At 46.4% G+C, this 15,200-nt stretch overlaps 1 protein-coding gene across 2 annotated transcripts in view; it reads left to right on the forward strand.

Annotated features, from left to right (window-relative positions):
- Positions 1-342: 342 nt before the first annotated feature.
- The window catches only part of LOC142569034 (enolase-phosphatase E1-like), a 210,137-nt gene continuing 195,279 nt past the window's right edge, over positions 343-15,200 (forward strand). Inside the window, exon 1 of one of the 2 annotated variants that reach the window (XM_075678561.1) lies at positions 343-556. In XM_075678561.1, the coding sequence (XP_075534676.1) occupies positions 491-556 (66 nt within the window). In that variant the 5' untranslated portion in view covers positions 343-490. The remainder of the gene's footprint in view (positions 557-15,200) is intronic. The other variant, XM_075678560.1, reaches the window with a different exon arrangement.

Here is a 15,200-nt window from a genome sequence, read left to right on the forward strand (position 1 = left end):
ATATATTTCGAGTACTACTCTTTGCATTTTGTTTCCATTGCTGAGTTTTTTTTAAAAGTAACTTCATGCACATAGTACTCGTAATGGCAAGCATACGAACACAGCAGCGACGCACTCACTCTTTGACAACACCAAGAACAAACACGCAACGCTGTAATAACACTGAAAACGCCAACATAGAAAGCGACGCAACAGCTGCGAAACTGATATGCGAAGCAGACGACACGCGCAGTCTGCACCCACCCGTGTGGCAGCGACCTCTGTCGGCCACCGTGGGCATTCATTGCAGGCGGCGCCACGCTCCTCCATTGAAAAGAGCGGGTGCACGGCACACTAGCCAGTATATTCTAGGCACTATCGTGTTATCCACTGTAGTTGCAATGTGGAAGCTACAGTATCCCTTATTTGTATAGGTGTTCTGTGGTGGAACATTTTCAGCTGTTTTTCAGTGATTGTGAAATCAAAGCGAAGCTGGCGGCAGTGCGCAAATATGCTCGGCATCGAGGCGGTTGTGCTCGACATCGAGGGTACTGTAATATCTATAAGCTTCGTGAAGGTGAGAAAGCATATAAAGCGCGGGATGACAGAATGCCATTTTTGATTGACGTCTTAGGTTGAAACAGAAGCCTGCTGGCAGACGCCTGCACAATCGTGGCGACGTTCGCTCGTGTGCGGCCCTTTGTCGCTGGTAACACCCGCCTTCGTGTACTGCCTGCCTACTTGGATTATTCACAGACGCTGCTAGAAATTCAAGACCGCTAGTAGAAGTGCGCGTCTGTGAACGAAATTTTTCGTGGCTGAAGATCGACTTGGACAACTTATGCGATCTAAAAAAAAAAAACAAGCTTTATCGTTTGTGAAAGCTAACTTGCAGATATCTTACGCTTTGGCAGGCGGTACATTTGGTGAAGGAAGCGAAGTGTCGTCACTGTTTCTGCTTCACTTGGCAACCATTCCTTGGTTCACGTACACTGGGCTTCAAGCTCGTGCATGACAATAGAAACAAGTCACGGGGAATCTTATGCAAAGCGAGACAGTGCGTGGTTGATCGCTTTGGAAAGCACCCCCACCCCTTAAAAAAACGCATATAAATACAACGTGTTAACGTGCACCGGATCCTCCCTTTGACAGAATCACTACTAAGCGCAAGAGCCTGTCGGGCCTGACACTAGAACCTTATGGGATGAAGAAAAGGTACCTGTTTTAATGTTAAAATAGCACTCCGACATTTAAAAGTGTAACACCTACTGCAGGTCTAGTACAGCCACCTATCATAGCTTTGACCTCTTCTCCGGAGTTTTTGCATTTTTCTCTCCTCTACCCCTCTATTGCAAGTGTGTGTCCTTTCGTCCTTTGCGCATAAACAGCTCCTCTCTTTCCTTTTCACCATTCCAGCAGTACTGTTAACTGATTAGGACATTCATCACATTCTGTTTGGATGTGGACAAGTGAAAAGGAAGGATTAGGACAGGTTGAGGATAAGATGCATGGTTTGCTTTACATAGAGCAATGGCACACTGGGAAAATGGCACAAAATGGACAATACTCGAATACAACTTGGTGACAGCCAAAGAGCAAGCGAAACAAGAGTCCTATGGCTTAATAACAATGTCCCTGTGCATCTGAGGCCTTCTCACATGATTGATGCTGTAGCTGTCACAAAACGAAAGGTGAACGAGTTTCTCACAGTTCATCGACAGACGGAGTTCATCGATGCGGAGGTGGATTATAATGGAAGTGAGGTCCTGTTGAAGGACGAATTGGGTGCGAGCCGAGCACTTGTCACGAGTTGCCTCCAGTAAGCGGTGGCTTTGACACCGCAGTCGCCACAGTTTGGCAACAGGAGCTGGATCACAAGCCTGCAAGGCTCCCAAGTGGCCTTCTACCTTTGGGTGGTCCCAGTAGTGGAAGTCGGGCAAGAAGGGAGAGTGGGTGAATTGTGGCAGACACCCTGGTTGCAGGCATTGTGTCAGTGACTGCACGGCCAGTGTGCACTGGTAGTGTGTCTTTCGAGCCTGCCTGCCTGGTCACAGCCTGCTGACAACACGACCTGTAGCCGACCTTGCTCGTCTGCATTGCTGTTCTTCTGTGCATGCGCCACCTGAGCTTGGCCCACACCTCGGGCACTCTACTGTTGCCGTCATCTTTCATTTGTGGCAGAGTCACCACACGACTGCGAAATTTGCACTTCAATGTTTGTGTCAAAGTACGCTAACTACAGCATGTCTTTTTCTTTTGTTTATGATGTACTCTTGTTCCAAACAGAGGCCCATTAACATCAAGTAGAGCAGAAGCATCTTCAATACGCGATGAAATAACGTTTAGAATGCGAGCACATGCTTTCTCATGGACGTGAAGTAGAGGGAGCCAGAATAGAATATGTTGCTGAGCTAGTTGGTTCATTCTTGCATGGAATGAGCGCAAACTTTAGACACATTGTGAGACACATAGTGCCTGTCTCTCCCATCTAAAGTTTGTGCTGATTATTCCATGCAAGCAAGCCATAGTTTTGTACCAAAATTGCTACAGGGAGACACTAGTGTGGCGCTAGTGTCTACGGGAGCTGCAAACATGGCGATTTAGCAAACGGGAGAGTGATGGTTTGCCTGAACTTCCTTATTTCTGGCTTCAAAGGGCCTTGTGGCTTAGCAAATTGATAATTTCATATGAAATATTGCATGCAATGATTCACAGTGGTGGTGCATATATGTAGAGTCCATTTGCCTTCTGCATTTAGAAAAGTAGGATTGCTTTGAAATTTGTGTCAATAAAGGCAGATAAATCATAGTAAACAGTCGCAACAACATCTGAAGCAACAAGCGCAAAGACCAGACAAATCCATGTGTGGTAACCACCATGATGGCTGAATGATTGCAGCATCGGAGTTGTTTCCAGTAATTCTTGTAGTAGACTTTACGGACGCAGCAACATTCAATGGCAGTGATAAGCACCAGGTAGCACGCATATTTTTCTTAAGAATGCAAAGTGGAGTAACATTGAAGTGAATGGATTGGAACTAGGGCTGTGCGAATAGCCATTTTCGAGATCGAATCGAAGAGTTTTCAAATAATGAACAGCCATTATCACTATTAATATACATTGATGTTCAAACCATAGTATTCTTAATGTTAGCAAGTTTCTATCATTACATAGGCTGTTATGAAGCGTTCTTTATTAAAAGCACAAATCAGGAGCAAACAAGTAGTGTCTTTACATACTCAGGACTCTCCAGAGAATGAGAATGATCACTGTATAAACCTGTAAAGTATGGCTACCTGAGCGATGTAGCCAGCTTTACTGCACAAGTTCTCATGTTTTCTGTCTATGCTATGCCCGTTGGGGTGAAGGTTTAGTGTAATTTTGCTTCAACTTTATGTTGAGTGCAGCTGATTTGAAATATTAGAAAAATATTCGCATTTACAAGTACCGACTATTTGATTCGAAGACCGAATCAAACAGGACAATACTCGATTCATTATGCAAAGGTTTTGAATATTAGCACATCCCTACTTGAAACATATGTGCACAGTTGCTTGTAAGCACGAGCTGGGCACCATTTAGTATATACAGCGATGAGGTGGCAGCAGAATTGGACTGTATTGCTAAATAAAACAAGCAGTGCTTCAGGACCATTTCAAACGAGTGTATTAAATTGTCTTGAACTGTATCCCAACCCAAGGAAGCATATTCTAGTCTTGCCTCAAGTAAGTTTACATATTAGCTTTACGGATTAAGGCCACCTGGAAAAGTTGCAGCAAATGTATCCTAGCATGCAGTTAACATTCTTAATAACGTATTTAATGGGAGTAGTCCAAGATGGGTTAGACGTTATCACAACACCAAGATTTCATTTCATTTCATTTTTATTTCCTTAAAGGGGGTTTTACATAAGCGGTGGGGTTAAAATGAGAAAGTAAAACATTTTTTTTCATGATGACAGGTGGCATGTAACTTTTTCTAGGAAGGTTGATGGACAGGTGATGGCTGCAATTTCATGGGGAAGGTCGTTCCAGTCGCTTGCTGTTCGGAGGAAAAATGACTTGCAAAATGTAGTTGTACGGGCACGTTGGCGTGAAACTTTCAGCGGATGACCAATTCGGCGAGACGTGCGTGATGGCAGTGCGCAGATGTATGGTTGCTGTTTGAGCTAGGAATAATAAAATTTGTGAAATAGGCACAGGCTAGAAATACGGCGACGGAGGGAAAGACTGCATAATGGAGACTGTAGCTTGAGAGATGAAACACTAATATAAGATGAGTATGAGCCATGAATGAAACGTGCGGCTCTGTTTTGCACAGCTTCTAATGAGTCAATGAGGTAAGCTTGCTGTGGATTCCAGATGGCGGATGCATACTCAAGTTTTGGCCTGATTAATGATTTATAAGGAAGTAGCTTTACATTTTGAGGGGCGTCGTGAAGATGACGTTTAAGAAAGCCTAGTTTTTTATTCGCAGATACTATTAGCTTTGTTACGTGCTCGCGCCATGATAAGTCATTGCTGATAGTGATGCCGAGGTAAGTATAGGACAGGACAAGTTCGACAGGAGAATCAGAAATCTTATAAATAAATGCGGGTTGTGACGATGATGAAAAGACATGAGCTTGCACTTATTAGGATTAAGTGTCATCAACCAGTGATTGCATCATGATTGAATGCGGTTAAGATTGTCCAGAAGGTATTCTTGATCAGCGGTATTAGTAATTGGGGCATAAATAATGCAATCGTCGGCAAACAGACTGACATGATATGATAAATTTTGTGGTAGATCATTAATATAAATTAAGCATAGGAGGGGGCCAAGGACAGTTCCCTGAGGAACACCCGATGTTACCGGTAGGCGGTTAGAGGAGTAGTTGTTAATAGTAACGGACTGCGAACAATGTGTGAGGAATTCTTTTAACCATGCAATAATTTCTCGATGCAAGTTTAGTCTGGAAAGTTTGAAGCGTAGACGTTGATGAGGTACCTTATAGAATGCTTTGGCAAAGTCTAAAAAGATGGCGTCAGTTTGTAAGTTAGCATCAAGGTTGGAATGAAGATAGTGAAGAAAGATGGCAAGCTGTGTCTCACATGATAAGCCTTTCCTATATCCATGTTGGGATGGAGTGAAAAAATTTATAGTCTAGATGCTGCATTATCTGGGAGTAGATGACTTGTTCCATTAGTTTATAGGGGATGCTAGTCAGGGAAATGGGGCAATAGTTGAGTGGAGAGTCTCTTACCTGATTTGAAAACAGGAACGACCTTCCTCATCTTCCAGTCTTCTGGGATGATACCTGTGGCGAGTGACTGAGAAAACAAGCTTAAAAGCTTGGATGAAATGTCCTCAGTGTTTTTGAGAAACTTTGTGTTGCTTTTATGCTTTTTTTAGATGCTTTTATGAGAACACATGGTCTAATGAAACATTAAGTGGCAAACAGGAACAGTAAGCAGGCTGCTTGCTTTGAAAACTTGCATAAATTTGAATTTATATACTCTTACACAAACTGAGAGTGGTTGATAAGGAAGCACTCAGTGCACATCAAAGGTTTCTAGTCTAGGTTAAGATCAAGCGTTTACGGCTGCAGTTTGTGGCACACTTTTTCAAAAGCTTTCAAAAAGTCTCAAAAGAAGGCAGTCATCTAGTGAAGATTGATCAAGGATTATGTTTGTAAGTGATCAATATTAGCTGCATTTCACATAAGTATGACATGTGGAAGAAGCTAATGAGATGCAGAAATATGTGCTCAAGGATTTTATACGAGATGCTAGGAAGTGATGTTGATCGGTAATTAAAGGAGAACGCTTGTCGCCCAATTTATGAAGTTGGATCACCTTCCCAATATACCATTTAAATGGTGGTGAACCTGCATGAAGTGACTATTAAAATAATAATGGTTAGAATGACAGAAGAATGGGAAGCGGTTCTTTTGAGAATTCGACTGATAAAGTCATATCCTGAAGCAGATGGAAGGATAATTAGAAGCACCTAAGGAGGGGGTGATGCATCTAACGCACTAAACGAATTTTGCACAATTGCTTCATTAAAGGGAAGCTGAAACATTTTTCGAAAAAAATTAGTTCCCTGCAGCATTCTACAGTTTTTAGTCCATTGAACACGAAAATCTAGTTTAAAAAAGGCGGAAACAAACGCAAGCGGCTGTTTTTTTTTTGCAAGAAAACGCGCACCAGCGCCTCAGGGCATCGCGCGAACGCCGCTCTTGCCCGTGATTCGTCGGGACCGCTGTGACGTCATTCACGGGGAACACCGATCGGTGCCGCCGTTTCAGACCGTAGCACGCTGTTCTCGTCTGGCTTCACGGATGAGTTGTAAGCATTATGGAACGTCCTTGCTGTCTGGGACAGCTTGTTCGAACAAGCTGTCCATGTTCGAACCGACAGCCGATACAGAAAACAATGGCGGCAACGACGATGTTGAGTGTGCCAACAGCGAGAACTATGTGTGCAGATTCTCGCGCATTGGAAATATTAGCTGGTACGTATGTTTTTTTCATGTAGCTGCACGTTGTAATGACAGGAGAAAAAACGCGCTAAAGTGTCACTGGGAACTTGCTGCTGGAAGAATGTCGAAGCACTAACTTCTCATTAGATTGTAAACACGAGTGCAATTCCGCGATGTCGAGCACCTTGCCGCTGCTTGTCTGAAGTTCGGTGGTTTTTTGCGTGTTGGTACACGACCGCGAACATAAGTACCGGGTTTCAATGCGCATATACAGTGCTGCGAGGTACAGTCATGGAAGTTGCTTATCATACGCATCCAGATCGAGATGGCCAAGATGATTATATGTGCAATATTCAGACTATGGTTGGACGAGTTTGCAATGGTGGCTCGATCAAGAATCGGTATGCGTGCTGCATGCTAGTGTTGACATACATATATTAGGCAGTTTTAGCACCGCCGTGTGGTAAACACGGTAACTTTACGGTAACTGCAACTGTACGTCGAATGTCGCTAGGCAAGCCTAGCAACGCTAGCCACAACGCGTTTCCGCATTGGTCGTAAGGCTATCCGGCTACGCTAAAGCTGTGTTAGCAGACGTTCATGACTGCAAATGTTCGCATTTCTCGAGTGCATCAATGTGGGCACCGGAATTGGAATACCGATTGCCCGCATCGTTGTCAAGCTCCGATGATAATCACTGTCACGGAAATGGTCCGAGCACAGCAAAGTTGATTTCGTCTGCACGAAATTCTCTCTCCTCAAGGCACGGACCCACTGCGCTACTGCGCTGCAAGCTTGTCCTTCGGGAACATGTGAAACACCACATCGTCTTGCCCGCCTGTGTTCGCACAGCTGAATGCTGCACAGAAAGAGGGCATGTTGGGCGCCCTTGGCTCTAGGCACTCACGCAGCACAACAAGGAAGTGTAGTATAGTGTCGCCCCCTGTCAGATCTCTGTGTCATCGTACATGTGTGTTTTGTAGTTGTTTAGCTAGATGGCGCACCCCCCCTTCTGTCATGTGACGAGCTTGGGCCAATCTGGAGGTGTCATCTAGCGTGTGCAGCCTTTATAAGATATAAACGGCCGTGGGTCGGCCGAGTCTTCGTCCAGTTTTCATCGGGAGCAGTTTGCTCCGTGTCGCCTTCCTGCGCCGGCGCTTGCCGCGCGTTCGCCCGGTCGGGGCCCCCCGCTTGCCTGCCGCTGCCGACACAACAGGAAGCACAGTTCACGAAAATCGCAAAAGAAAGCAAACGTCAGCGGCGGTAGATCTCTCGTAGCGTCGTTTAGTAAAGCGCAGGACGGAAAGAAACACGGCAGCGCATGTCAGCACGCCGGTCTGCCGGCACGCTCCCCGGGAATGACGTTACTCTAGCCGGTTCTCTCCTCCGGCTGCCTCCTCACCCGGCACTCCGGGAAGCGACGGGGGCGCGTCCGCGGGGGGGGGGGGGGCGAGGGGGGGATTTAGAAAGCGATTTCCGCCCTTTATATTAACAAAACGAAGAAAAAAATTTCAGAACCATAAATTAATAGGTCTGTTCTTCCCAACCCCAGCAATTCATGGAATTTGAAAACCGTTTCAGCTTCCCTTTAAGGACAGGGCAAAACTTGTTTTTTGGGATGGCATTACAAGCACTATCAGTAAGTTGCTATTAATTGCAGTGCGCCAGGTCAGAGGCCAACGGTGTGCAATGTAGCATGGAACGCCAGCTAGCCCAGCTTCAAACCTTGTTGCAGACTAGCAGTGTCAGGGCAGCATTGTTTAGAATATACAGCCTACCAGAGTGTTTTAGGATTTGTCATGAGAATAATTACTAATTGGTAAGCAGGCAGTTGTCTAGCTGTTTTGAGAGTGTAGATCATTGTTGGCACGGTTGTGAGAAATCCCACAATAATTTTTAGAATGTTTAGCAGGTCCACATAATTGCTTCTTTCTTTTGGAAAGTCTTTAAAGGTTATGGTCATACCATAGTGCATTTGGATTACGGATAGTGGTATGAGCAAGGATAGATTTGCCATTAAAGGGCCCCGAAATGGTTTGGACAAATTGGGCAGACGCGTAGGGTACAGCTAAAGTTTATAATTCGCACAAAATCATTCGCACCACAATTTGTGTGAAGCATTTCATATTAATATAGCTACGGACAATTACAAGTTACCCTCCTCCATAGTGATGCATTTTCTCCTCAACTCGTTCGCCGAGTGATTGGGGCTAAGCTCCGCCTTCACTGGCTCTGCGTCATGATGGCACGTCGTGTCGTCTACTTCCAGTTCTCTAGGAGCGAGTGCGCGGGGCCTCTCCAACCTCTCCGGCAGCTGCTTAGCAGTCGACCCCAAGCGAGAGCTATCGAAGCAGCGTGCATTGTGAGCATTTTGTTGCAGCGCCGAACGTGTCTCGTATTCCTGTAACCACAGGCGGGCTGGACCTTATACGGATGGGTGGAGGCATAAACTCAAGCTGATGAAGCAACTTTAGCGTAGATGTACGTGAGCGACCTGATCGGTCTGCACGGTCCATCCACCTGTTCACGCAGAGCTTAACGAACCAAGCAAAGAGTTAATATTGCTCTAATAAGGGCAAAACATTTTAAACATTTAAAAAAGCAGCATGTTAACAACTACGCTCCTGCGAAAAATTGACACCAGCAGCAAAGAAGAACACATTTTGTTATTGCTACTATGTTTGGTTGAGCACTGTGCCACCAGGTGGCTGCACCATGCAGACCATTCACATTTGCACTCCTGCTCATCCCGTGAAACGACACGGTCAAATGGCCATGCCCTGTCCCCTTGTTTACCCTAATACCGGACTTGCAAAACACTTTTGCGTTAGTAATCTTCCGGTGTAAAGCGACTGCCGCAAACACGCAAATCCTGGTGCCGATCGGATAGCGACAGTCCAATGCACTGCAGCCAGTCCGCTCGTCTGCTACCTTGCAGAGGGACACAATGTCCCAGCTTGACATTGCTAGTCACTACGTTTGCCGTCCACAATGCAACAAAGGTGATTCATGGTGCTCACGAAGAACACACCGACACTGACCGCGGAGCTCTCATCAAGACGGAGCACGTTGTAACACAAGCAGCCGACGCTTGCTGTGTGTCGGAAATGCTTGAGTGTAGTGAGAAATTGTTCTTGCGCATTCTCTATTTGTTACTTTCTTTTTATAGAAACAAATTAAAGGGACACTAAAGGTTACCAGAAAGTCAAGTTAAAGTGGTAGAGCAATGTTCTAGAACGTCTAAGGCGTCAGTATAATCGCGAACAGAGATTTAGTAACCGAGAAATTGAGGTAAATGCATGACACGATTTGAGACTACCCAGCGACATTCCGGTACTAGCCCGATGACGAAAGCACTCCTCATAATTTGTGTTACTAATACTCAACTACTCGTATTGAAAATATCATTTCATTCAATTATAAGACGGAAGAAAATACTACTTGTCTACGTCTATTCGATTCTAAGAAAGAATAACATTTTGACGTTACCCTTCTGTAGTATGGGTGGTCGAAAGGTTTCGTTTTCGCTTGACTCTGCACCGTGCACGCTTTGGAGTTTCAGTAGTTTCGTTATCGCATCGTGCTGTGCGGGTTCTGCTGGCTCACGAAACTTTCATTTCGAACAAGCAGTGAGAATGCCACGTCCTTGTGATGTCGTGGGAAGCCCTCGTTGCTTTCCTGCTCCGGAGAGCCGGTGTCGAGGCCGCCGTCGTAGTACGCAACGACGCCGGCAGCGCGAGCCGTTCAGCAGCAGGACGCGCTCGTCAGTGCTCAAATCGCTGAAGTTGAGCCCAGCATCGCGAGCCAATCTGTTGTTGTCAGGGTCCATTGCGACGAGCGTCGAAGTTTGCATCATAAAATAAAGTACCAGCTTATGGTCGCGCGTTTCTCCTTCCGCTAGCCACCATACTCCCGCTTTCGCTCTGCTGTCAGCTCTGTCTTGGCTCTGTTTCTGGCCGCGCGTTTGCGTTTTGCGCAGAAAAGCCGTAGCGCCGTCTGCGGATGCTGTTCTACTCACCGATGGCGCAACGTCACTATGAGACGATGATGTCAGTACCCCTCGATCGGAGGGCGGGCGATTTGAACTGCGCTAGAGGTACGCAGACGCTTCAGAACGCATTTTCTCTTAAAATAAGTCTCTCCTTGGCACGAAACAAGCGTTTCTAGGTTTCTGGGATGGTATTTCAACAGTCCACGTTCACTTAATAGTAACCTTTAGTGTCCCTTTAACTAACATTCCAACTCTTATGAACATGATTTGTTCACCATAAAGGTGGCAAAATTATCGAGGACGTGCCCTGGGCAGCCAATCGGATAGCTCGCACTACTGGTGTCAATTGGGTGATTTACGTTGTGTGGGTAGGGGCGGCTGAAAATTCCGCCGAGCAGTGTGCTGTGATCGACAGTGATGTACATTTTTAAAACCTTCTTATAAATTACACGCTTTACGCCAACCACTAAGATGCGTCAATTAATGATCAGAAGGACCTACTCTAACGACTCAGTACGTTTGTACAATATCATCGAAATCGTTGCAGGGTCCCTTTAAATTACCGGCCATGGTGTCTTAGCGGCTATGGCTTTAAGTCATGGGATCAAATCCTGGCCACGGTGGCTGCATTTCGATGGGGGAGAAATGCAAAAATGCCTGTGTCTTGTGCATTGGGGGAACATTAAAGATTCCCTGGTGGTCAAATTTAATCCAGGGTCCACCGCTACAGCATGCCTCATAATCAAATCGTGGTTTTGTCATGCGAAATCTTAGAATTCGTTAATTCATTTACCATTAAATTCAGTTACCTTGCTGATAAATATTGTCACGGTAATATTGCTCATAAGGAGCATCGATGAAGAAGACGCTTTTGATCTGGCACCATGTGGTTCAGTGCTTGCTCTCTTTGTAAATATATTGTAAATACGTTTCCCTGTTGTGTCTGCCTCCACGTAACATCTTGGTGGAGCTGCTGGGGGTCTGACACAAGACGGAGCTCCACAGCGGTTGCCAAGTGGCCACTATAGGCATGTCATCCGGCGGTGAAACTGCGTCAGCGGTGACCACCATGCCAGCCATCACCCTGGCTCCACCCCGTGATTCTGGGGCAATTTCCTGCGCTGATGGCAACACCTTTGACTACTGGATTCGACTCTGTGAGTGCATAAGTGCACATTACAGGTGGGACCTGACCTTGATGCTGGCGCACATAATATTTTATCTAAAGGGAACTGTGAAGGCCTGTTTCGATAACGGTGAAGAGGATCTCAAAAGCTAGAGTATATGTAAGATAAAACCTCGCAAGTTGTTTGGCCAACCTGCAGGCTGCCAGCGTGCGGCCAAAAAGGAACTTGCCTCGCGTGTGCAGACATTTACCGAGTCTTACCTGATGCACATTCAGGATGTGCTGGCCCTTGACGAGAAATTGATGCTGACAGAAGCCAATAAGTTTCACACGTACTGAAAGGAATCGGGGACGGTGCATTTAACCTGATCGTGTTTAAGGGTCTCTGACAGTCAGTTATATTATTGCTGAATTGCTTTGAAGATGCTAAAAGCTGACACATTGCCCACAACTTCATCCGCCTTCCAAACGTGGCAGCGACATCAATGTGTCAGGACATTTCTATAGCGACTCAGCCCTCAACGTCAGAGGCTATCACCCGAATCATTTGACTCGAAATTGAAGCCGCATTGCCCGTACATTTCATGCGATGGAAGCCCAGTGTTTGCCAACCGACCATATGACACAATCCGTGGTTCCTCAAGAACGGGCAAACTTGGGCATTCAAACCATGTGTTCGGTGAACCGTCCGGACATTTACCTTACGGCCACCTTCAGACCTCTCCAACGCCATTGTCCTACTCTATCGTGATCCGAATGGGTGGAGGACGCCTGATGACAAGCCAATTTGCTTCCGATATGGATGTGCTGGACACTTTTGATGGTATTGCCAAAGTCCTTGGCCCGTGCCTTCTTAAACAAGCTTCTCCAGCTGCTGCTATTCACCCCGAAGCCAGCACCAGGTACCAATCCAAGTTTAACGAGAAACATCTGCTAAAACACTACGACCGCTGCTCAGTACAACCGCGCAGCCTCACCATGATGCCGACCTTGTCGTTCATCTCCCCACACCGTTCCCCATCCTACTCCTGGCGTTTTCCTTCGGGAAACTTATGGCTGCAGCTAGTGGAAGTGGTGCTGCTATTTCGACCTGCCCTCGAACCCGTTCGTTAACGCTCCCTACCAATCAGAACCTGATTGATGTTGAAGTAGATGGCCTACTTGTTACAGCTTTGATCAACACCGGTGCCCATATTTCTGTTATGAGCTCTTGTCACCGCCAAGAGTTGAAAGTTATGACCCCTGCCCCCATCATGTGTGGCCGACGGTGATAGGTCTCCCTTATCCGGCCTCTGTACTGCACGTGTAAGTGTTGCCTGTCGCCAAACTTCTGTTTTGTTCACTGTCGTCATCCGCAGTTCCAATGACATCATCCTCGGCCTTGACTTTGTATCTGCCCACTCTGCCCCACTTGTTCCACTGGTACTGTAGACAGGGTGTCTACCAACTGGGAAAACCGGGAATTCTAAGGGATTTTGAATAGTCTGGAAATACTCAGGGAATTTGTGCTTCTATCAGGGAAAATTGGCTGTAATTTTACTGAAAGGGAACGAAATTCGTGGTAATGCTGGCTCGAGTAACAAAGAGGAATCGTAATGAATCTACTTTGACGCCGTGTCGTCGGCTGGAGGAGGTGTCGGTGTAGTCATCGACCGACTTTCCGAAAGGCCTGATGATTCTGACAGCTTCCCGGCACCAGCATGTGCCCCGTAGAGACGTCTGACATTTTGGATGCAAGAACCCTTCGCCGTCCGATTTTCTGGACATTTTGCCGTTACCAAGGTCCGAAATGGCATTAATCAAACAAAGCCACCACCGCCGCCATTTTTATTACCTCGCCGCCTCGAACGGCGCTCTCGCATGTAGATCCGCTTGCAGCTGTAGCCACCACCGTGGCAGCGCTAGGCCCAGTTGCTTCAACGTTCGCTGTTAAGCGTCTTGCGGTGCGGTGCCGTGTTTTTCATTGAATGAATTCGCCACTCTCAGCAATGCGACTCTGCGTCCGTGGTCCTCGCTATTAGCTTCGAAGCTCGGAAAGCACAAAGCGTTGCATAAGGCAGGTTTCTGAAATTGATCTTCGCCTTAGTACAGTAGTGTTACGTAGTGAAGCATACGCAAAAGTAGTGCAGTGAAGCATAAGCGTCGGAAGGGGCAATTGTCACGGGACGCTGCATGTATTCCTTACTTATACACTTGTACACTCGCCATCTCCTGTCACAGTACGAGCACCGATATGCCTAATAAATGTACTAGCACATATTCAGAGGTTTTTCGTATGTGCTTGTGGCGATTTGAGCCCTCAAAGGAATTCTGAGACGATTTTGACGATTTTGTACAAACTTATGGAGTCAATACAGTAGGTCCTTCTTATCATTAATTGACGCATCTAAGTGCTCCGCGTAAAGCATGTACTTTATTATAAGGTTTCAAAAATGCACGTTGCTGCCGATCGCAGCACACTGCTCAGTGGAATTTTCAGCCGCCCCTACCCATGTGACGTAAATCACCCACTTGACGTCAGTAAAGCGAGCTATTCGATTGGCTGCCCAGGGCGCGTTATTGATAATTTTTTCATCTTTATGGTGAACAAATGATGTTTGAAATAGTTGAAATCTAAGTTGTTTCTCTAAAAAGAAAGTAACAGAAAGAGAATGCACAAGAACAATTTCTCACTACACTTAAGCACTTCCGACACACAGCAAGCGTCGTCTGCTTGTTACAACGTGCTCCATTTTGACGAGAGCTCCGTGGTCAGAGTCAATCTGTCTTTTCGCGAGCGCTATGATTTGACTTCGTTGCGTTGTGGACGGCAAACGTAGTGACTGGCAATATGTCAAGCTGGGACATGGTGTCCCTGTGCAAGGCAGCAGACGAGCGGACTGGCTGCAGCGCATTGGACTGCCGCTATCTGATCGGCACCATGATTTGCTTGTTTGCGGTCATCACATTACACCGGAAGATTACTAACACAATAGCGTTTTGCGAGTCTGGTATTAGGGTAAACACAAGCGCAAGGGGACAGGGCCTGGCCGTTTGACCATGTCGTTTCACGGGATGAGCAGGAGTGCAAATGTGAATGGTCTGCATGGTGTTTATGCTTCCATCCATCCGTCGAAACATCCAGCTCTCCTGTGGTTACCGGAATACCAGACACGTTTGGCGCTGCGACAGAATGCTTGCAACGCATGCTGCTTCGATAGCTCTTGCTTGGGGTCGACTGCCAAGCAGCTGGCGGGGAGTTTGGAGAGGCTTCGTGCGCTCGCTCCTAGAGAACCGCGAGTCAATGACACGACGTGCCATCACGACGCAGAGCCAGTGAAGGTGGAGCTTAGCCCCGATCACTTGGCGAACGAGTTGAGGAGAAAATGCATGACTATGGAGGAGGGTAACTTGTAATCTTCTGTAGCGCTCTTAATATGAGACGTTTCGCACATATTGTGGTGCAAATGATTAACTTTAGCTGTACCCTACGCGTCTACAAAATTTGTCTGAACCATTTCAGAGGCCCTTTAAGGGCAGTAAAAGACATGCATTTATTTTGTCGAACCGCCCGATCTTTCGGATGTTTTTGTAGCCCCTAGGGTGTACTGAAAATTGTACGTTCACTGTACAACTGACCGAGAGGATGGTTCAAATGGT

This window comes from Dermacentor variabilis, unplaced genomic scaffold (genome assembly GCF_050947875.1).
Source record: "Dermacentor variabilis isolate Ectoservices unplaced genomic scaffold, ASM5094787v1 scaffold_38, whole genome shotgun sequence".
Classification (NCBI taxonomy): Eukaryota; Metazoa; Arthropoda; class Arachnida; order Ixodida; family Ixodidae; genus Dermacentor; species Dermacentor variabilis.